The following is a 22,664-nucleotide window of genomic DNA, read 5'->3' as shown; positions in this document are numbered from 1 at the left end:
GCTGTGAAAATGATATTCATGCCATCCTTTTGATGATTCCCATACTTCCCCTCCATTGAATATTTAGTAGTTTTGAATGGTTATACCCATCACAAAATCACAAAAATAATAATAACTTTTTTTAGGTGATGAGGTGGTGGTGTATATTGCGTAAATTATGCTTTTGTGTAATAGTCTTAAACCACACATGAGAGGTAAACCGTACCACAAAGATTTTTGTGAGATAAATTCAACCGAGAGGGTGTTCAATTGAGAAGATATTAGCAAAAAGTGAACTTGTAGCCTTCTAATACGATATCGTGCAATGGATAATTTCTTTATTTTGTTTTCACGTTCGATTCTCCACGGAAGCTGTCTATTGACATTCATCTATACTGATTTACTTTTTATGATCTTTTGTTGGCTAAGATTATAACGATGACTTTCTCAAAGTACACTTTTCCGTTAAAGATGTCTATTGACATTCATAACATACTTCTTCGTGAGAACTGTTTATTGACATTTAGCTAGACTAGTTTATCTTTTATAGTCATTTGCCAGCTAAAATGGTAAGGCTGACTTTCTAGAATGCACCTTTATGTAGCGATTATAAAAAGTTTATGAAATTAAAATTTGTATGGATTGGAAATTAGAGGAGGTAACAAAGTTGGAACAGAAGATTGCATGCATGAATTATGCATCCAAACGCGGAGATAGCAGCGAAAACGCCAAAAAGGGAATCACCAATATCTTGAGAGCTTACCGGTCCACCTGCACTAATCTTGAGCAATATGGTTCACACAAATTGAATCTCGTGGGAATTCAATTCCTTCCTGATCAACCCTCGCCACTTCAAACCAAAAATCAAAACCAATTAAAGACTCGTCGTTTCCAATGGGCTTCCATTTTTCACACTGCCAATCCTTTTCATTGATTTGATAGAATCACACACACTATATATATCCCAGAAATACTAACTCACAAAGAATTAAAAAAAAAATAATCTCAGGAGCTTAATAAGAAAAGATCTTTTTTTTTCTTTCACTTTTTCTTTTCATGGCTGGGACGCTTGGGTTTCCTTTGAGTGTCGCCTCTTTTTGTTCTTCTGTGAATACTGGGCAGTCGAGTGTTCCTCTTGCTGCGCCTAATCAGAGATCGCAGAGAAGGGTTGGTTCTGTTTCAGATTGTGCTTCCACTTCTGGTGAATTTCTTCCAGGATTTGCCTCCACACCCGCAAAGAGATTCCCTCTTTTTGAGGTAAAGACTTGTGCTTTATCCAGGGTTTTCTTGAATTCTGGAGAATTTTTTGTCGGATTCATAATTTCAAATGAAATCTTTAGGCGATGCATAGTGTTCTTTCAGTTTTCTGGAGAGGAGTGAGTTTGTGCATCTGTTCAGGATTGGTTTTGCTCAGATCCATAGGATTAATACTCATCACTATTTTGCTTAAGTTAGCCTTTTAGATGATCCACAATTTTCTAAAAAAAATAAATCTTTTGCCTTTTTGTGAGATGATTTATGTTTTTACATGATCTGATGTTCTGATCTTAGTATTACTATGCAAACTTGATGTTAATGAAACTTATGGAGACTTTTTTGGGTGATGAGGGAAACCCGCAACCACTGCCCGATAGTGTGTATATGGTAAATTTCGGCCTGTGACCCTAATCGATCTAGGTTGCTCATAGCTGACCAGCTCAAACCAAGAAGTTCAATAAACAGCTCTCACCCAGAGTAGAACTTGTAACTTTGTAGTTACCTAATCAACATCCTAACCAACTTGGCTGGGTTGCCGTCATGGAGACTTTCTAAGCAGACACTAAAATGACCTTTTCTTGGTCTGCAAGATCTTTTGAATTGACCAACTATTTGGCTAATCAATATGTTTCACACTTAGAAAAAAAAGGTTAATCTTTGATGTTTGTCAAGTTTAATGCACAACGAACAAGTGCAATGCATGTATATCACTGATATATTTGCTCGAAAGACCTCACTTTGTGGTGGTTGCTTAGTTCTTGGTGGATTTTAACCAGGTACATGCGACTCTTGCTCAAGCCCAGGCTCCTAAATGGTGGGAGAGAAACGCAGGGCCAAACATGATTGACATTCATTCTACGCAAGAATTCTTGGATGCTTTAAGTCAGGCTGGAGATAGACTAGTAATCGTTGAATTCTACGCCACCTGGTGTGCATCTTGCAAAGCACTGTTTCCAAAGGTTAGTTTTTGTTCCATATGTATCAAGTTATGATGGAAGATTCATAAAATGGATTCAACTGCTTTCTAGTATGGTGGAACCTTTAGATGTTTAGAGTTTTGTGGTGAACTTTCACTTATTTCCACCCTTTAAAAGAAAATTAAGGATTGTATGTGTGTGGTTAAATTAAAGAAGTAAAGATCACCAGGAACGAAATCTATGATTATGCGGGTAATTTGCCCATTCGAATGTAGAGTGCACTCAAAACACACAAATAGCTTTCTTTCTCCAAAAAAAGTTTAAGAATCTGATGTCGTTTGTTGCTCTCTCGTTTCAGCTTTGTAGAACAGCACAAGAGCACCGCGAAATTTTGTTCCTAAAAGTAAATTTCGATGAAAACAAACCTATGTGCAAGAATTTGAACGTAAGGGTCCTTCCATATTTCCACTTCTATCGCGGGAGCGATGGACAATTGGAGTCCTTCACTTGCTCACTTGCCAAAGTAAGTCACACATCTTATATACATTTCCTTTCTGCTACTGCTGGCTCAAATTGCTTGATTCCACTCGCATTCTGAATTTCTTCCTTAAATTTGTTTTTTTCTTGATTTTTTGAATTTTTTTTCTTGATTTTTTGCTAAAATCGATGTTATGATGTTTGTGCAGTTTCAGAAAGTAAGAGATGCTATCGAGTTACACAACACAGCTCGGTGCAGCATTGGCCCCCCGCTTTTGACAGCAGCACATCTCAAACTCGAGCCCCTTTTAGTGGGGAAGGATTTGCCTGCAGCATCGTCTTCTTCTTCTTCTTCCTTATAGTTCCTCAGCTCGATTGAAAGATTTTTGCGTGACACGCATTCCCTTTGATTCGATGGAGTCAGAAGCTAGCCCAGAGCAGCAATTTGCTCATAGTTCCATTCCTGTATATTTACATTCTTTTTTAAGGGTTTTAGGGAGAAGTAGGCAACTTTATATATATCATTATGGTACCACTCTTGTTCAATTCTTTGTATGGAAGCCAGTATAATTGTACTGCACTAGTCCAGTGCCACTGCCATATCACACAACAATAAGTAATTTTAACCATATCAAAGGCTCTTTGACATTGTTTTTCACTTTGTTGGAAGATAATTATAACACTAGGAGTGTCCTACCGTTGTTATTGTCCTCTTTTCAATGCTCTCCTTCATTTCAACGAAAAACAAAAACAAAAAGGTGTCCACAGGGGTAGTTGAGTTGGTTCATACATGGCAGATTATGGGTAAAGAAGGAAGATCGAGCCCTAACAACCGCAGTATGAATCCTCCCAACAACCGCAGTATGAATCCTTCCAGGTCACCTAATGAGTTGCCTTATCAATTATAGTGCATCAGTGTGAGTCCTCTCACCTAATGGGCTGCCATGACAATTGGCAGCTGCAATGTGGGCCCTTCCACTTAAGTTACTATCAACTTGAGTCACTATGATTTATTCCTCCACAATTTATTTTACCAAGTTGGAATCGGACGCGTGAGAGTTACTATAATTTATTCCTTCACAATTATGCGGGGTTGGGGCGTGGACGTGTTTCCTTCAAAATTATGCTGGGTTGGGGTGTGGCCGTGTGGACACCATTAAGGTGCAAAAATCACTTAATCCTCAATAGTGGGGTTTTTGTTGTGATTTTTGAGGAGGTGATTAGAAAAGAGAAAATGTGATGGAAGAGAAAAAAAACAATAAAATTAATTTTATAATAATAATAAAAAAAATTAAAGTGGACCCCATATTTCTACAACACACAAAAGAGAGATTGAGAGAGGATGGCAAAGTGGATCCCACATTTATGCAAAAACCTTATATTTGCAAGAAACATTTTATCTTCTCTCTCTTTCACGTGCCAAAATTTTTCTCAAAAACTGTGAAAATCCTTCTAATGGGATAGCCTTAAAGCAAACTCATTAATTGGAGATTTTATTTAGTTTTTGTAGAGATGAGTAAGAGAGAGAAGTTTAAATATTTGATATAATCATTTTTAAAAAATTCTAAATAAAAAAAATTAATTATTGAATTTGGATCATTTAAAAATAGAACATAGAATTTTACAAAAAAAAAAAAAATCAGTTAAAATGGAATTGAAATTGTCAGAGTGTCGGTTTCGCACCAAAACCAGAACCAGAACCAGGGTCATGCCCAGCTAACACAGGGCAATGACCCTCACTAATTTTTTTATTTTTTATTTTAAAATATTACTGCTATATATATACACCTGCAATTTGCGACACGATCCTCAATACAAGTATACATGCATTTATGAATTATGAAGAAGTTTTCCAATAAATTATTTTCATTCAAAAAAAAAAAAAAATATTTCCAACACAGCGACGTCGTTTGCTGTTGTTCCTCCAATTATTCCATCAAGGGTTTCTGCTGCCGGCACTCCACAAAGACCCAAACCCAACTTTCCACCTTCAATTATCAAGTGAATCGCATCCTAGGTACCTCCTTCTTATTTGCTTATTCATATAACAGAACATTTGAGAATTGTGATTACAGATTTTTTTTTTTTTTTTTTTCAGAAAAATATAGTCTTTTTATGCTAGTAATGGATGAAGCCAAATGCACACAATCTGTTTGTTGAAATGTCACATAGTTTTCCGGTTGCCAATTAACTTATGGTATTTAAACTGTGTTAATTTATAGTTAGATTAACAGCAATTAATCATTCTTTAACATAAATTGAGATTTGAGTAGTCCACCTTGGTTTTTTGTTGTGCTGCTAGCCTGCTACTATACCATATATGGAGTATCTAGCAAGATAAAAAGTCATATGGATCATAAAAAAGTTATAAAATTTAGTGAATCCTTAATCCTATCTCTGATTATTGTTTCAGAAAGCTTCTTGCTTGACTAAAACCAGGTGCTAACTCACAAGATATGGCATTACTTGAAATTATGGTTTAAATCTGGCAGCTTGTAAACCAAGTCACAATTTATTGGTTCATTCTTAATGCAAATTTTTTGAGTTACTCGGAAATTTAGTCACAGTATTTGGAAATATTTTTATTCGCATTGATAGATTATATTTTACAATTGAGAAATGTCGTTAGCTACTGCATTTGCCGACAGGTTTTAGGTGAAGCTTTTCTACATTGCGTTGTGAACTTTCTTTAGAAGTTGGGTCATTAGTTCCTGCATATCTGGAAGATATCTGTTCTCGAATTGAATGAATATTTCCTCTTGCAGCTCAGCTTGAAAATGGTGTCCTATTTGTTTAGAAAATATTCAGAGTATTTGTACACGAAATGGGAAAGGACGATTCTTTGGGACATGGTTGAGCCATACAGGAGACCAAGATCATTTACTCCGCTTGTCACAATCTACATCTGTGCATTTTATACCGGGGTCGTTGGTGCAGCCATCACTGAGCAACTCTATAAGGTACCCCAGCTTCACTTCCTCAGGACCATAATTTCAGACACCGTCTTTTCTTTACCACCCCCCCCCCCCCCCCCCCCCCATAATCAGTTTTTGTTTTCACAACGAAATTTATTATAAGGAACCATATTTCTTTCTCTGTTCCTAGGTTTGCCAGTGTGTCTTAGTTATAGCATTGAAGGAAATCCTAAATATTCTGTCTTAGTTATAGCAACTCTATAAGTTATAGCATTACTGTTTCTGTGTAAGTTGAGCCGAGCCTTTATTTTTTTCCCCGATGATCAGGAGAAGTATTGGGAGGATCATCCTGGTGAAATGGTACCTTTTATGAAACCGATGTTTTATGGTGGCCCTTGGAGAGTAATGAGAGGTGATGTTCCTCCAACTGGAAAATTTGAGCTCTGAACCACTGTTAGTTAGTTCTTAGCTTTGTTTTGTTTCGAAATTTTTGTGTATATGTTACACCTTCTCATGTTTGTTGTTGCTTTGAATGGCAATATTTATAGATAATAAGCTCCACAACTACACAGCTTTGGAGCATAGACTTTGTGGTTTTTTTTTTTTTAATAAAATTTAAAACTTGTTTTTATGGTGGTAGAAATAGTATGTATTTTTGTTTTGAGTTAATAAAGGAATGGACAAATGTGGGGAACATGTGTCAATGTTTGAGAAAATTTCTGGGAATGAAAGACCAAAAGGGAGCAATTCCCCTTCCCAATCTCCCTTTCTTTCCCCCTCCCTCACCATTTTCGTGAGGAAATCAAATCAAATCAAATCAGAAGTGGTTGGAAATGACGACAACCTATGGCACAATCCCGACATCAGACAATGGAGCGGAAGCGAGATCAGGCTTCCTCGCCACGCGGCGGCCATGGAAGGAGATGGTAATCTCCTTCTCCACCCCGCGCACCCTTGCCATGGCGTTCTCACGCCTCAAAGGAAACGTCTCCTATTTCTACACCAACTATGCCATCCTCGTCCTCGTGGTGGTCTTCCTCAGCCTGCTATGGGAGCCGGGGTCTCTCATCGTCTTCACCTTCATGATGGCCGCGTGGCTCTACCTCTACTTCCTGCGCGACACGCCGCTCGTCGTTAAGGGCTACGCCGTGGACGAGCGCGTCGTCCTTGTCGTGCTGTCCATCTTCACAACGGCCTTGCTGCTCACCACGGCCACCGCGAACGTGGTGGTGGCGCTGGCGCTCGGGACCGCCTCGGTGGTGGCGCACGGGGCGTTTGGTGCTGCTGATAATTCTGCGCCCATTGACCAGGAGGAAGGCGGGGGCAAGGTGAATTTGATAGAAACTGCTTCTTCTGGCTTTTCTTCTTTTTGATTGTAATGATTAATGAAATCATTTGTTGCTGACACTAACTTTGCCATTGGTGTAACTTAGTGCTGATTGTATTATACAGTTTTTTTCTCCATAATTTTCAAACTTTAAGTTGGTCAAGATTTATGTGCACTGCAGAATTACGTCAAGCTAATCCTGAGGTTATGTGGCTTCTAACATGTCTACTTCTAACAAAAAAGTTAAATCTGCTTAGACAAGACAATAGCGAAAGAAGCATTAATTAAACAACAAATCAAAATCAAAATCAAAAGCCAGCATCTTTCCCACCATACAGTCTCAAGAATAGCAGGTATGGTCTCTGCAATACTTTATTCAAGGATTAGGTCTTGAATCTAATTTAAAACAGCTATCTATAGTAAAGCACATACCTAGACCATAACACAGAACAGTAAAAAGCATAGATATTTCATATTTGCATATTCAAACATGGAAATTGCCAGTCTAAGGCCAGCTGGTTCATGTAGGACAATCAACATGATTCTTGAGCTACCACAACAATAATTAAGACTCCGCAATTATAATACTCAAACACAAAGAAAGAAAAAATTCTTGAAAAAAGATGATTTTTGAAGGGCAATTCCAGCCAAATTGATCCTATTGACTGACTTGGTAACTACAATGTTACAAGTTCTACTCTTAACGGGAAAACAACCTATTGGCCTTCTTGGTTACCACAAGATTACAATTAAGTTCAAACCCTAATGAGAGGAGCTTATCAATGGTTCGAGCCGATCAGCTATGGACAATCTAAGCTGGTTTACCTGTAGTCCTTTGCCGTCGGCTGGTTTCCTCGTAACTCGAAAAAAGCAAGAATGATTGTGTTAAATTTGTTATTCCATTTATTGATTCATCATCACATAGATTGGTATTTTACAGTGGGGAGGGGAACATACAATTATATTCCATGGTGTTGAGTACTCAAGGTGAAGCCTTTTTACAGAGATTTGCATCAGAAGGGCAATGGTAAACCTTGAATTCACACTTGGGAGAAATGACCTTCAAGAGTAGGCTAGCAGTGTCTTCTTGCCTCACCTTTGGATCTTCCTTCTCCACCAGCGCAGCCGCCACAATCCGCTCATATCCGCCGCCCCCTCCGGCTATGAAGGCGATCAATGCCGCCTGAACCGGCCCAAGACTGGGATTGTAAGCGGCGGATTCTGTATAAGAGCCCTTGTATACTTTCCCTTCACAATCCATCAATGCCACCCCTGAGGGGCAATGGCTATAAGGAGCGTGCGATTCATTCGCCGCCTCCAGCGCCGAAATCTTCAGAAGGATCGAATTGTCGGCGGCGACGATGTCGCTCAGGGACAAGCCATTGTTGTGAGGCTCGAGGAGCAGAGGGGATTCGTGGTCGAGAAGATCGAACGGTCCGAAATGGCTGGGGAGGAACTGGGACAAGGGTTTGAAGGTGACGTCAGAGTCGTCGTCTTTGGTTTGGGAGATGACGAGGATTTGCAGGGAGGAGGAGTAGCGGAGCTCCTGCAGGAACTGGCGGCAGTGGCCGCAGGGGGCGGCGGAGACGGCGAGGGAGACGAGGCGGGGCCCGCCGTTGGCGAGGAGATTGGTGACGAGGAACTGCTCGGCGTGGACGGAGTGCGAGAGGGGAAGCCCCGGGAACTCGACGTTGACTCCGATGAAGACACGCCCGTCGGAGGCCAGCCCAACTGCGGCGACGGGGAAGTTGGAGATGGGCGGGCGGGCGAGTGCCTGCGCCGGCTTTACGAGAGCCGGAAGGAGGTGGCTCACGCCGGGGAGGCCCACTGATTGGGCCATGGACTCCGCCTCTGATGCTTCAATCACAAATTTGGGCTGACCCATAACATCAATAGGCATTTTCAAACAATTTTTTTTATAAAAAAATTTTGCGGCGGAGGAGATCTGGTGATGGGTGGCGGCGGCGGTTGGCGGTGGCCACTTGTAAGACGGAGGAGTAAAGAATGCTCCTTGAAATGAGGAAGGAGTGTGTGTGTGGGGGAGGACAAATGGATGGGGGAAGATGGCTATATATATACACCTAAATTATTATGGTCACGATAATAAAAAAATTTAAAAATATCACAAAGTGAAATTTATTCTCTCATAAACCTCACACGATAATAAAAAGATAAATTATGGAGATTTGTAAATCTTACCATTTTCATTTCTACTAAATAGAGTTAATTCCCCCGGAAGTCCTTGTTTTTTATAGCAATTTCAAATTAGTCTCGGACTATTATTTTTACCATTTTACACCCCAGACTATTATTTTTTAAACATTTTTAGTCATTCTCATGATTTTTTCTATTTTTAGTAAGAGCGTTTTTGTATTTTCATATTTTTCTTTTGTTATTTTTTCGGTTTCAACAAGTTTAATTGATTTAGAACTTTAGGTAATCTCTGATTTTTAGTAACCATATTTTCAACCAATTTTTAGTAAAGTCCTAAACCAACTAAATTGGTTGAAACCGGAAAAATATGAAGAGACAAAAATGCGCTTACTAAAAATAGAAAAAATTATGATAAGGACTAAAAATGTCCAAAAAATGATAATCTGGAATGTAAAATGACAAAAATGATAGTCTGAGACTAAATTTGAAATTACCATAAAAAACAATAGACCTCCAGTAAAATTAACTCTTCTAAATACCATATATTTTTGACATTATAGAATATTTCTAAACTTGTAACATCACTGATTCACTGCTATATTTTCTTCCTAAAATACGTCATCTTAAGTTTTATTTCATTATTATATCAAACTTTTTTTAAAAAATTTATACGTCATCAGTCATCTTTAACTTTTTTTTCCCCTTATTTGACCACTTATAAATGTGCAATTTATTTTGTGACCACTAATTTGCTAGCACAATTCAAACAATCATTAATGGTGAAAAATAAATTGACCCAACATTCTTGGGTAGCTTAAGTAATTGACTAATCAATATTTAATTTTACTTAACTTGATGATGTAATTGATTAGAATGAACTCATCAATCCTTAATTAACAAAATGTCAAAAGGTGATTCTTGACCTTGGATATGGAGCGACTTTAAATCACCAAACCATCTATTTCACCTTTAGAGGTGCACACAGTTTAACAATGAAATTAGTCACTGTGTTCGATGTGAAAATCATGGGTTACACAGAAAAAAAAATGTTTAATTTTACTTTGAACAATATAGTAGCCCTGTTTGGTAAAATAGTTAGTCTATAGGCCAATTTTGACTTATTTGACTACTATTAACACTATATATATATATATATATATATATATATATATATATATATATATATATATATATATATATATATATATATATATCATGTGATGCACTCTTTGGTGTTGCTAAGTGCACTCTATGATGTTGCTACTTGGACTTAAAATTTGAGTTATTTATCAAAATGACACTATTTTTCCATATCTCCTCATTTTAAAGTTGTTAGATATTCCTAGATCGACAACTATAATTAGTTCCTAGCTACTTGTGTTCTAAAGCTACATTCTTATTTAATTCAAATTCTATATGTGTTTGTAGAGAGAGATGAAGTTGCATAGTAATTGCCCAAACGAAATAATGGATTATTGAATCTTTTGGATTGACTCTTTAGTCTTCAAACTTTTCATTAGTTTCCAACGATTTTAAGTAAGATAAAAGACTTGCTAGACTTTTAACATTTAAAATATTTGGATAAAGACTTGCTAGACTTTTAACATTTAAAAAAAAATTGGCAAGAAAATGACGTATGGCTTCTCATGTTTATTTTCTTCATCATGTAATTAAAAAGTTATTATAATGAAATTGCGCGTGTTCAGTTTGACACATTCATTCTTTCCAACTTTCACCTCTATGACCAATTGAACTGCTCATGCGGGCCGGTTTGACACATTCATAAAGAGGCTAATGCTTGCACGGATCGGATAGGATTACTACACTTGATAATGGAACTCCAAATAGGTATCCATTTTTCAACAATATAATCCTTAGGGGAAGGAGGGGACTTTATTTGACGATATATGATTGTAAGCCAATCTTGTAGGTGCACTTTGATCTATATTTATGTACCTTTTTGCTTTCTTTTCACTTTTTACTTAAGTGGACAAAATAAGCACCAAGAATCTAGCATCACAACACAATTCACATGCCACTATAGCTAGGTTTAAGAACATATGCCTTTACAAAGTAAACATTTGATAGGATTCTTATTAGGTTCCATTTGTTGTGATAACAAAAATACTCAATGGTAAAATGAATAGATAAAAAGACCAAACATTATTCAATTAAAATTAATTTGATCTTAAGAATTAAATATATAAGTAAATGAATTCATACTATTGATAGTGTCATTGTTCATCTCTTCATCATGTTAAATTAAGAGATTAATGAATCTTGTAGCTCATATTGTTACTAAGACTACGTACGACTGTACGAGTTCTCAGTTTGGTCCAAAATTTGGAAATTCATTTCTTCTCTTTGTATTTAATTTGTGCCTTATTTTGCTCTCAATAATGGCATTTGCTTGTTTTGTTTCAAAAAAGTATATAAATTAAAGAAACGAATTCTTGCCAAAAGTCTTGTGGTCAAGCGGGTCTCAAATTCAAATCTCAGTGTGGTGGGAGCATTGACTGAGAAAGTATGTATGAACAGATAGTACATTCTAATAGAGTCAATAGCATTCAAAAAAAAAAAAAAAAAAAAAAACAAATTCATATATTTTGAATTTGTCAATACAAATTAAAAATTAAATCTACAACTCCTCATCATCATATGGTTTTTATATATGAAACTTAATCAAATTTCTTTCAACACAATATCATACATAAAACCATCTAGTAAATTTGACTATTTAGGATAGATATTTACTACCTAGATGCATGCAACTATACAATAAAAAAAAAAAATTGAGTGCCCTTTTTATTGCATATTGACAATGTATAGAAATTAAAGTTGATGCAAGCTTGCAAGCATTATCATACAATTTTGTTACATAAGCTTTTAGTTGTAAGGTGCTATGTATCACTACTTCACTATGAAGGGTAGTTTTAGAATTTACTTTTCCATATAAAGTCCTTTTTGTAGTGTGGAGCCCCTTTGGTACACCTAGCTACTTACCCCATATTTCATAGCTAGCAATCAATTCAAAGTGCATGTATAATTAATATCTTCATTTAGTAATAAATAAATATATTAACAACACAATTGCCATCACAGCTGTTTTGCATGAAGTAGAGAAGTTTCAATGGGTTAATCAACCAACTAATTAGTGATTGTGTTTTGCATGTAATTGACTATCAACTAGATATATATAATATTTTGCCGACTACAATAATTTAGATCTGATATTATTGACATGACTTTATAATTTGATTTTCGTGACAACTTATGTAATATATTAAAAGACTTTGAAAAAAAACAAATTAAGTCAAGATAATTATAATAATAATATATTATATCACCACATATAAATTTTATCAAGTCTATTTAAAAATAATAATAATAATAATGACAAAAGATTGAGAGTTGAATTTTGTCAGTGTAAATTAATAGAAATTAATTAAAAGGATTTGGTAAGATTGGTGGAAATTATTGAGACTTGGATTTTTTGCCCAACAGGGAAATAAGATAAGTAAGAATTGGATGGACATGTAAAAGTGGACAAGTCTTAGAACCATACAATTAGTTGGAGTAGAACACCTAGACAATAATTGTGGTACATAGATTATGACCCCTACAAAAAATGGAGGACAAAAGGGGCATAAAACTATTATTTTATTTATAATTTGATTTTTTCAACTTCAAAATTATAACAAAAAAACAAACCATTGGTTTTGCAATGGTGGACTCCATACCATAGTCAATGTCCCATTGATTTTGTTAAATGTAGGGTTATGCCTTTTTTTTTTTTTTTTAAAAGTGCTATTTGTATTAAAATACTGTATAAAATGACATGATTTGTGACATGGGTTATAACTTTTTGACGCCTTGACGATATCCATTGAAAATTAATACCAAAAAAATAAAGATAAAAGCGTCAAATAAGTCCATAAACTATATTCAAAAAGTCAATTATTAGGCCCCTAAACTTTAGAAAGTTACAATTAAACTCATAAATATGACATTTTGATGTATTGAAGCCCAAAAATATGTTAATAACCTGTAATAACATGTTACTATGGTTCCAGTAGCCCTCCCACCAATTAGTGTCACTATTCTTTTTTATTTATGAATTGATAAGTATTGTCATAGATTAATTGAAGGGAATTATTTTAAAGCATTAAAACAAAATTTTTGTACATGCGACATGCATTGTTTGTATTTTTATATATTTTATTTAGTTAGAGTTTCTTGTACGACAGTAATAATTCACAATTATGTAATGTCTATGTCAATAATGAGAACAAAATATATAGCATCATTGTGACCATACAATGATGAGTATCATTGCACTGAAAAAAAATCTTATTGTATGTGTGCCATTTTCATGAAATGATGTAACATTTTATTCTAGTGATAAGATTACTTAAACCCGGCCCGATTATAAGATGATGAGATAATTAGATAATTACATGGATCTCAAGTTCAACTCAAAACATTACTATAAGTCTATAACGGTTAAGGAGTCAATGTAATTAAGGCAATCAATAGTACCTAACGATCAAGAGCCGAAAGTTAATCCAAACATTGTTGGGAAAATCCCACTTCCTGCGACAATGAAAAATCACAGAACCGACAGGAGCACAAACACAAGATGATACACAATAGCCAAAAATAAATAACAATGCAAGGACACAAGATTTACGTGGAAAACCCCAAAACCACGGGACCACCACCAACAAATATTCCACTATAATAAATCTTGGGTACAAAGTTTCAGGCTACCACACGAGCCAAACATCTACAAATCATCAAATACAACAACTCTAGGCCAAAGACTTCTATTATGTTCCACAGGCCTAAAAAGGAATACTAAGAAATATCCAAAGATGCCTGGAACAAAAAAGCTGACCTCTCAAAAGTATATGATGAAGAAATCACCCAAGAACCTAGCAGACCACGGCTCTTCTCCTCTCTCTCTATCTGCCGAGCAGAATAATAAAAGATGTAGAAAAACTTTGTTTCGCCGCCTGGAACTTCTCTGCCGAATTGAAGCAAAAGGTTTCACCGCAACACCACTGCCCTACTGCCGTAACATATATATAATTTGGAGGAAAGAATCAAAAGAAGGAAAATTGTTTCCTTGGCCAAAAAGGAAGATTGGTTTCCCTTTCACAATTAGGTAAGAATGGAAGATTCTGCCATCTCCTTAAATTATATAATAATTATAATTATAATTATAATTATAATTGTAATAATTATAATTAGGGCTCAAGATGAGTGTAGTTCCAACAAAAAATATAATGGATAAAAAGGCTTGGTTCAAATTGGGCTATTTACCAAAGGGAAGCTCAACCCAACAAACACTTAGTACAAGATCAGAGCTGTTGCACTTAATGTAAGAGCCATTGCACCTGCATATAATTTGAACAATTACTAACTGTTGTATTCGTTATTAGCCTAATATATATACTTAGGTATTGTAACAAGCATGAGTACGCTCAAAATACGTATAGAACACTTGAAGCAATACAATCATGCATCCTATTCTCTTAGAAAGCGTTTGGTACATTTCCATCAATTAAATTATTAGAAAGATATTTTCATAAAATGTATTTTATGGGAATAACTTTGCAAGGAAAATTAATTAACATGTTTAATTTTATGTTACCCTAAAAACATGAGAATCAAATTAACTAGAAAATTAATTAAGATGTTTGTTCATTTAACATTTTTTTATGACTTTTTTTTTTAATGTCTAACATATCAATGTTATACACAAACATTAAAAAGAAAAAAAAAAATGAATAATGAATAATTAAGAGTTTAATGCACTTGCAAATTAGTCAATCATATGCCAACAAATTTCAGTATGCAACAAGCTAAGAATATTCACATTAAATAAAAAATATTTGATAATTTTTTTTAGTCAATATAACTTGTCCTAAAAGTGAAATTTTTATATTTTTTCAATATTTGTAATTTCCTGAGAGAACTAATAGAAAATATTCTATACAAAAAATAAATAAATAAATAAATCATAAAGATAGATAATGATTTGTTGTTGTAATAAACTTATTTGTTATAAATACTTGCATAGCAGGACTAAACTAATACCTAATGTGAAAAATTAAAATAATTAATATACTTGTTAAATATGAAAGATAATCAATATAAAATAGAATTGATTATTTTCAATATAATCAAAATGAGTATTTTTAATTTGCAAAAATAAAATAAAATAAGAGCAAAAAAACAAAAAGAAATGTAATAATAATAATAATAATAATAATAATAATAATAATAATAATAATAATAATAATAATAATAATAATAATAATAATAATAATAATAATAATTACAACAACAACAACAACAAATTGCTCATTATTATTATTATTATATTGAAAATAATTTGTAATAAGTAAAGTCAAGAATAGTAATTAGTCTAGGAATATTATATTATCAAAGTTTTACATTAAATGGAAAATTAAAAGGTAAAGATGATAAATTTAAGAATATCTTATTATCATTGTACAAAGAAGCTAAGAAGTCAAAATGTAAAACTTATTAATCCTATCCTATATATAATAAAGCCATATGGTCTTGTGAAAATTAAATGGTGATAATTAACATTTAATTTTCACAAGACTATAATAATATTGTTAATTATAATAACAATAATAATAATAATTGCAATAATAATAATGATAATAATTTTCACTGACAGTTTCTAATATATATATATATATATATATATATATATTTATTTATTTATTTATTTATTTATTTATTTATTTATTTATTTTATTTATATTTTTATTTCTACTGGCAAATTATTGTGTGAACGATGGTCCACATAATTGTATGGATTATGAATATCAAATACATTTTTAATATATTAAAAATACATTATTTTTATATTGAAAGTACCTTACATACATATATAATGTACCCTTAGTATATTTAAAATATACTTTTTATTGCATGCAACCCCAAAGTTCATAAGTTTGAAATTAATATATGGCATAGCTAGGTGGCCTAATATTTAAGATTGTTGATGTGCATATTGAGGACTATGGAGACAAAGATGCGTTATTCGTGGATTCATCGGATACTATCCAACAACACTCTCCAACTTAATTGACGTGAAGTAGGCTTAGTAGCATTAAGATTATATTCTCGAATTATTAGTTCTCATCTTTTACAGGGCGTTTGGTTGGAGGGATTTTAAATTCCCTTCCCACTTAATTCCCACCTAATTCCAAAGACCATTAAATTCCGTAGTTTGGTTGGAGGGAATTGCAATTTCCCCATTTTCATGGAATTAAAATCCCATGTCCCCCCCGGTATTTTAATTCCTGGGAAAAAAAGATAGTGATGAGTCAAAATTACCCATTCCTTTTTTAACTTAAAATTAATGTCTAACAACAATAATGGACATTTTTGACTTTATATTACTTATTCCCTTTCAATTCCCATGTATACCAAATATTGGAATTGAAATTCCCAGTAATTTTATTCTTGTCAACCAAACACTGGAATTTAAATTCTCACTTTATTCCCAGTAATTCAACTCCCATGGAATTACAATTTCTTTCCCACATAATTCCCTCCCTCCAACCAAACGCCCTGTTAGTGATTACACACTTAATTCGATAGTATTTGGAAGAAAAAATCAATGTTCGAACTAAGATTGTGATTTTGGTCTTTAAAGGTCAATTGTATGTTGCTACATCTAGAGTTAGAAATCTCAAAGGTCTAAAAATTTTGATCCGTGGTGATTCTAAAATTGTAATTCAATTACTATTGTAGTTTACTAAGTTCTTAAAAATTTGTAATATTAAATACTATGTACTAAATTTTTAATATAGTTTATCCACCTTAAATATTATTTTAATTGTAAATATATTTATGTTCATAATTTTATCATAGGAATTCACACATAATAATTATTAAATAACAAAAATTTTATATATGTATAAACCTCAAGGTATATTTTTATAACATATTTTCCGTGCATCGCACGGGACAAATACTAGTATACATTATTACACAAACATGTTTTATATTTCCATTAAAACTTTAACAATATTGACTCTAATATAATTTAGTAGAAAAGAAAAAAGAAAATAAATGTTGGTACAATTTGATAGGTATGTTTTCTAATCTCTTTTTTTAGTATTGTGTCTTACAAGATAAGACTAATCCAATTGAATTTTGGTTAGACTCTATTTAAGCCGGTGAAGCTCTACTAAAAATGTTACTATATACATATATGAATTCAAACATTTAAGGTCATGATTAAACGATTTAGTCCCCTTTTACTTGAATCAACGTTTTTTGATTCAAAAGATTTTTTGTTCTCTTCCCCAAAAAAAAAAAAAAAAAAAAGTCACAAGGAATTCGAAATATTGTTGGATCAAAATTGGTGTTACAATGCAGGGCCAAGAAGTTTTGACCCATCACCTTCTTGGCCCAAAGGCCTCAGCTTCAATATCATCTCAAATGGGACATTTTACTTCTTTTGAGTTTTTCATAAAACTTTTTTTTTTCTGACCTTTTAATAATAAATATTTATATTTTTAAAGCAATTTACTTTTTTTTAAAAAAAAAAATTTTAGCCATAGATTTTTTTTTTTTTTTTTTTTTTTTTAATCTGAAAAACGGAAGACACTTAAAAAAACACTTGCCTCGTCACAAAGGGATCCTCTTTGGCCTCGGAATACCTAAACAAATTTCACGTATAATCACCATCACCACCACCATGGCATGTGGCGTATAAAGTATATATATAAACCGGAATCACCTCATTTCGATTAGCTATTCTTGCAAGACAATTGATTTCTCTTTTTTACTCATACTAAACACGACGCAAGAGAGTTTGTCACTCCCGACTCAAAGCTTCCTTGCTATTGTTAAACTATTTGAATTAGCTCTTGCATGCTTTATAACAACAACAATAATAATTTCAGTTCAAATATATATTTTTGGGAAATGGATCAAATAGGCCCTCGAACATTAGTTTAAAAGTCAATTAGGCCCCTAAACTTTTTAAAGGTGTAATTACACCCATCAACAATTCATTTAAGTGGAATGAAGCCCAAAAACAAATTAATGACCTGCTATCACAGGTAATTAGGGTTCAGGCCACCTTCCAGCAAAAAAAAAAAAAAAAACAAAAGTGACCAGCGAAATTTTTGACAAAAGAAGTGACCGGCGAAATTTTCGGCAAATCTAGGTCGGTTGCTGGTAAAAATTTTTTTGTCGAAAAATTCGCCGGAAGGTGGCCTAAACCCTAATAACTTGTGATAGCAGGTCATTAACTTGTTTTTGAGCTTCATTGCACCTAAATGAATTGTTGATGAGTGTAATTGCACCTTTAAAAAGTTTAGGGGCCTAATTGACTTTTAAGCTAAAGTTTGATGGCCTATTTGACCCTTTTTCCTATATTTTTTAACTCATAAAGATTTTGTTGAATGGTGAAATTAAAGTCTCTTGTAAATAATTCATTACTTTCCAGAATAATCAAGAATCTAATATCCAAATTAATGATAATACATTGTATAATTACCAAATATATAAAAAAGTATAAAACCATTACATAAGAACATATATGTCTATATAAGAAATCTTGAGATGGGTGCCAATTCCCCTCCTACATATACCAATTAAATACCAATAAAAAAAAAAATGCATAGACCACGTACCATGCAATGGCTTATGGGGATGGATAAGCATAAACGTACATGTTGCAATTTTGCATATTTATAATAAAGTAAGGAATCAATTTGATCTCCTTGGATTGGATTCTCATTTTATCAATAGAATATAGGCTAAGAATATAGCTAGCTAGGTAACTAAGAAAATGTAGTCTTCCTTTTTTATAAATTTGGTCCACATTCCACTTATCTAGAATGTACAACTTAGAATAAAGACACATGCATTCACTAACTAAAGCAACAAGAAACCCACAATAAAACCAAAACTATTGTTTTCAAAAAAGTCTCCAATTATTTCCACTTAAAAATTAAATAAGTGTAATAATTTGTATCGAAGATTGTGTAGTGATAGCACTGAATATAAAAAAATTGAATATTTTGTTATCATATATCACTAATTAAGTCTTTGCGCTTATTGACACGACTAATTTAAAGTTCTTGTATATTTATAAAATAATTTTGAACCAAATTCTACTTGCGCCCCTTAGTCTGTGCGTTCTTGTACGCACTACAAGCAATTAAATAAACCGAAATGAGGAGGACTACAGTAACAATCAATATCACATTCACCTTCCTCCATTCACTTCTAAGATTTCCAAGTAACCCAGCTTTACAAGAATCGCAATTATAACACAATTGGGTTGGATCATTGTTCCAGATGGAGCAATCAGCGTCTATCATAGGATAAGTTGGATTGATCCACATTGTCGGACTCACGTATTGGTAACCACATATTGTTGGGGGCTTGCAACATCCTGACTGCAACGTAATATTCATTACAATATATAGTCACAATATTTTCCCAGCCTTAATGTAATATTAAAAAACACATAACATTAACATTCTCGACATGTAAATTTACCATCATATAATTATGGGTAGACAAGAACATGATTACAGGCTGGTAAACTATATATATGTGAGAGTGGAAGTAATTTTAGTGTAATTTATTTGATAAATATTAAATTTTAATCTTTGCTCGTTTATAAATTAAAAAAAAAAATTAAATTAAGGGTGACATTTCAAATTAAAAGATGTTTGGCAACCATTATTGTAAATTTTGAATACAAGTTTCATTATCAAAGCTGTCATGCTAATGACTACGAACTAATTATTGGGCACCATCTACTTTAATTTATAATTATAGTAAAGTAAAGAGTTAGTGATATAAGATTTCTTGCCATGATAATATCTTATATTTAATCATGAAATTATATTAAAAACATATTTAATAGAATGAAAGGCATAACAGAATATATATATATATATATATATATATATATATATATAGGATGTCGATATCATAATATATAATGTTTATATCTTTTTTAGTCTAATCACAAGTTTTCTTAACCAGTTGACTAGCAACTACTATACACACCAAAATTAATTATGCTTGCTAGCTTAGTGATATGACTATGACCTAATTATTGGGCACTATCTACTTTATAATTATAGTAAAGAGTTAGTGATCGATCTAGAATTTCATGCCATGATAATATCCTGTATTCAATAAAATTATATTTAAAAAAAACATTTTTAATAGAATGAAAAGTATAACACATGATAGGATGTCAATATCATAATACATAATGTCTATATAGTCATGCATATAAGACCGACACTATAATATTATACCTAAATATATCATTCACATAAAATAAAAAATTATACTTGGTATTATTATTATTATTTTTTTTGAAAACATACTTGGTATTATTTTATATCACTAGTTTAATCAAACATTTCAATTTATAAAATTATTTATGTCACTTTTAATTTTTAATAATTAGTTATATTTTTACGTGTGATATTGTAGAAAGATTATATATAATTATACTTATAATATATATTTTGCTTTTAAAATGCCAAATTAGATCATGCTCCTTTCTTTGCAGACATGATTAGACCTTTTTCTACTACTAATAATGCTAAAGTTTTTATTTACCTTTTGGAAGTCAAAAAGCCGAATAAATTATATTCTCCCAACATATTTAATTTTATACTTTACCATACATACCATACCATTTATACTTTTCCATCAAGTTGGTCCAATATTCCCCTCTAACTTTTTCAATACGGAGTATCTACTTTTAGTCCATGCTCATAAACCACACAAAATTAATTCCCATGCAATATATTCTTCTTAATATATATTAACTAGATAAATTCTTCATCTTTTTTCCGAAATAAAAAACTTGAGAAAGAAAATAAAAATAATACATTTACTTTGTATTTTTAAAAAACGGGAAACAAACATTGAAAAATAGAAAATTAGAGAAAGAAAAACATAGAAATAAAATAAACATTATTTTAATAATTCTTTTCCATTTGTTTATATATTGAATTCCGATAAAATTTTATTGAATTCGTAGTTAGAGACATTAAAAATGGCAAAAAAAAAATTAATAATTATACACTAAAAATTGACAAAAATGAAATTTAAGGATGAATTCAAATTAAAGTGTTATGCATATAAAAGTTGTACGGTCATTGTCATGAGATCAAGAGAGGAAAATTTTATTTGTGATTTTCATTAGTGTTATGTAAATATTGTTTAATTACCTAATCACTAATAAATACAATATAATGATTCACGATTCAAATGAAAGTAACTCCGTTAATTTTTTTTTTCTTTTTAAGTAATATGACAATATATTGCTTGTGACAATAGAGTAAGTAGTAAATGAGCAAATACCAGTTGGGTCTTTCGAGTATAGTTATATCTTCGTCTTTAGTCATAAATTTTTAAGTTAATCACTTATGATATTTTAACTTTTAAATTTAATAAGTACTGGTCCTTTGGTTAGGTTAAGTATGGGCAAAATTAGGACAAAAAATTTTAAAAGTTAAAAAATCATGAATGTTTATCTTAAAAGTTAAAAGAACAATAATAATTAAAGGTAATTAAATTAAAAGTTTAGAATTAAACATGAATATTAACTCGTAGTAAAATAATATTTACCTGCAGAGGAGAAAGACGGGCGGCGAAGAATAGTTGAGCAGTGAAGTAGTTATTATTCATGGCGGGACAAATATGAGGATCCGCAGCCAAACACGCCCTAATGTCCGCCCAGTAATCGTCCCCGGTGACATGATCCCTGAGCCAAGCAGAGTAGCCACCGAGGCGGTAATCGTGGTAGCGGCGGCCGGGGACGGCGTAGGAGCCGTCGGGGGGCGTGACGACGGAGGCGAGGATGAGGAGGGAGAGGAGGAGGACGATGAGGATGGCCATGGAGACGAGGTAGACGCCGAGAAGGCCCTCTTTGTTCCAGTAGGCGCCGGCGAAGCCGGTGAGGGAGACAAGGAGGAGGGCGACGCCCATGACGACGAGGGGCCACCGGAGCCAGAGGATGCACTGGTTGTCGGCCTTGGAGGCCAGCCAGATTCCGGCGGAGATGATGGGTATGGAGCACATAAAGGCCACGAAGTTTAGGAAAGCTGTTATGTTGTTGCTTAGCGACGACGCCATTGTTGTTACGTTGGTTTCGATCTGTGACTAAAGCTAGCAGCTCAGCTCGATCTTAGCGGGGGACGGGGGAATATATATATATGTGTGTGTGTGTGTGTGTGTGTGTGTGTGTGTGTGTGTGTGTGTGTGTGTGTGTGTGTGTGTGTGTGTGTGTGTGTGTGTCCTGAAGGACCCTTAACTTTTATCAAAAAATCAATTAGATCTTTAATCTTTTAAAAGTTATAATTAAACATACTAGTTTAGAGCACTGAAATCCAGAAATTGGTTGGTGACCTGCAATTGCATGTCACTAGGGTTCCGACAAACTTCTGACCAAAAAACACCGGCCACTCGGTCGCCAGTCGCGTTCACCTTCTCCGGCAAAAGAGAAGGCAAACCGACTAGCCTGCCTTCTCCTTCCCCGGCTAAGGGGAAGGCGACTAACCCTTCATCGGAGAAGGCATATTAGTTGGTCTGCCT

General features: G+C 33.4%; 4 protein-coding genes across 4 annotated transcripts; 2 read left to right on the top strand and 2 right to left on the bottom strand.

The window, feature by feature from the left end:
• The first annotated feature begins 769 nt into the window (after positions 1-769).
• On the top strand, positions 770-3,274 carry LOC109186096 (thioredoxin-like 2, chloroplastic). The gene is made up of 4 exons (XM_019335998.1): positions 770-1,236; positions 2,013-2,195; positions 2,512-2,676; positions 2,840-3,274. Exons 1-4 carry the CDS (start codon positions 1,036-1,038, stop codon positions 2,990-2,992), a joined length of 702 nt encoding a protein of 233 aa, XP_019191543.1. The 5' UTR covers positions 770-1,035; the 3' UTR covers positions 2,993-3,274.
• A 1,181-nt stretch (positions 3,275-4,455) lies between these two features.
• LOC109186141 (PRA1 family protein F1-like) lies at positions 4,456-7,020 on the top strand. The gene is made up of 3 exons (XM_019336061.1): positions 4,456-4,647; positions 5,396-5,590; positions 5,873-7,020. The coding sequence occupies exon 3, from the start codon at positions 6,379-6,381 to the stop codon at positions 6,916-6,918; it is 540 nt and encodes a 179-aa protein (XP_019191606.1). The 5' UTR covers positions 4,456-4,647; positions 5,396-5,590; positions 5,873-6,378; the 3' UTR covers positions 6,919-7,020.
• Positions 7,021-7,749: 729 nt separating this feature from the next.
• LOC109186119 (cytidine deaminase 1) lies at positions 7,750-8,959 on the bottom strand. Its single transcript, XM_019336027.1, has one exon. It carries the CDS (start codon positions 8,770-8,772, stop codon positions 7,855-7,857), a length of 918 nt encoding a protein of 305 aa, XP_019191572.1. The 5' UTR covers positions 8,773-8,959; the 3' UTR covers positions 7,750-7,854.
• A 10,136-nt stretch (positions 8,960-19,095) lies between these two features.
• Positions 19,096-22,276, bottom strand: LOC109186913 (tetraspanin-2). Its single transcript, XM_019337103.1, has 2 exons — positions 21,699-22,276; positions 19,096-19,492 (listed from the first exon to the last, which is right to left on the bottom strand). Exons 1-2 carry the CDS (start codon positions 22,203-22,205, stop codon positions 19,205-19,207), a joined length of 795 nt encoding a protein of 264 aa, XP_019192648.1. The 5' UTR covers positions 22,206-22,276; the 3' UTR covers positions 19,096-19,204.
• Positions 22,277-22,664: the final 388 nt, after the last annotated feature.

Source organism: Ipomoea nil, unplaced genomic scaffold, assembly GCF_001879475.1.
Source record: "Ipomoea nil cultivar Tokyo-kokei standard unplaced genomic scaffold, Asagao_1.1 scaffold1407, whole genome shotgun sequence".
Lineage (NCBI taxonomy): Eukaryota > Viridiplantae > Streptophyta > Magnoliopsida > Solanales > Convolvulaceae > Ipomoea > Ipomoea nil.
The sequence above is the reverse complement of the archived record's forward strand: the minus strand, read 5'-3'. Positions and strand labels throughout refer to the sequence as shown.

Coding starts and splice junctions, on each gene's coding strand:
- LOC109186096 (XM_019335998.1), top strand. CDS start 1,036: ATGGCTGGGACGCTTGGGTTTCCTTTGAGTGTCGCCTCTTTTTGTTCT. Junction 2,196..2,511: donor GCAAAGCACTGTTTCCAAAG/GTTAGTTTTTGT, acceptor CTCTCGTTTCAG/CTTTGTAGAACAGCACAAGA. Junction 2,677..2,839: donor TCACTTGCTCACTTGCCAAA/GTAAGTCACACA, acceptor ATGTTTGTGCAG/TTTCAGAAAGTAAGAGATGC.
- LOC109186141 (XM_019336061.1), top strand. CDS start 6,379: ATGACGACAACCTATGGCACAATCCCGACATCAGACAATGGAGCGGAA.
- LOC109186119 (XM_019336027.1), bottom strand. CDS start 8,772: ATGCCTATTGATGTTATGGGTCAGCCCAAATTTGTGATTGAAGCATCA.
- LOC109186913 (XM_019337103.1), bottom strand. CDS start 22,205: ATGGCGTCGTCGCTAAGCAACAACATAACAGCTTTCCTAAACTTCGTG. Junction 19,493..21,698: donor CCCGTCTTTCTCCTCTGCAG/GTAAATATTATT, acceptor ATTACGTTGCAG/TCAGGATGTTGCAAGCCCCC.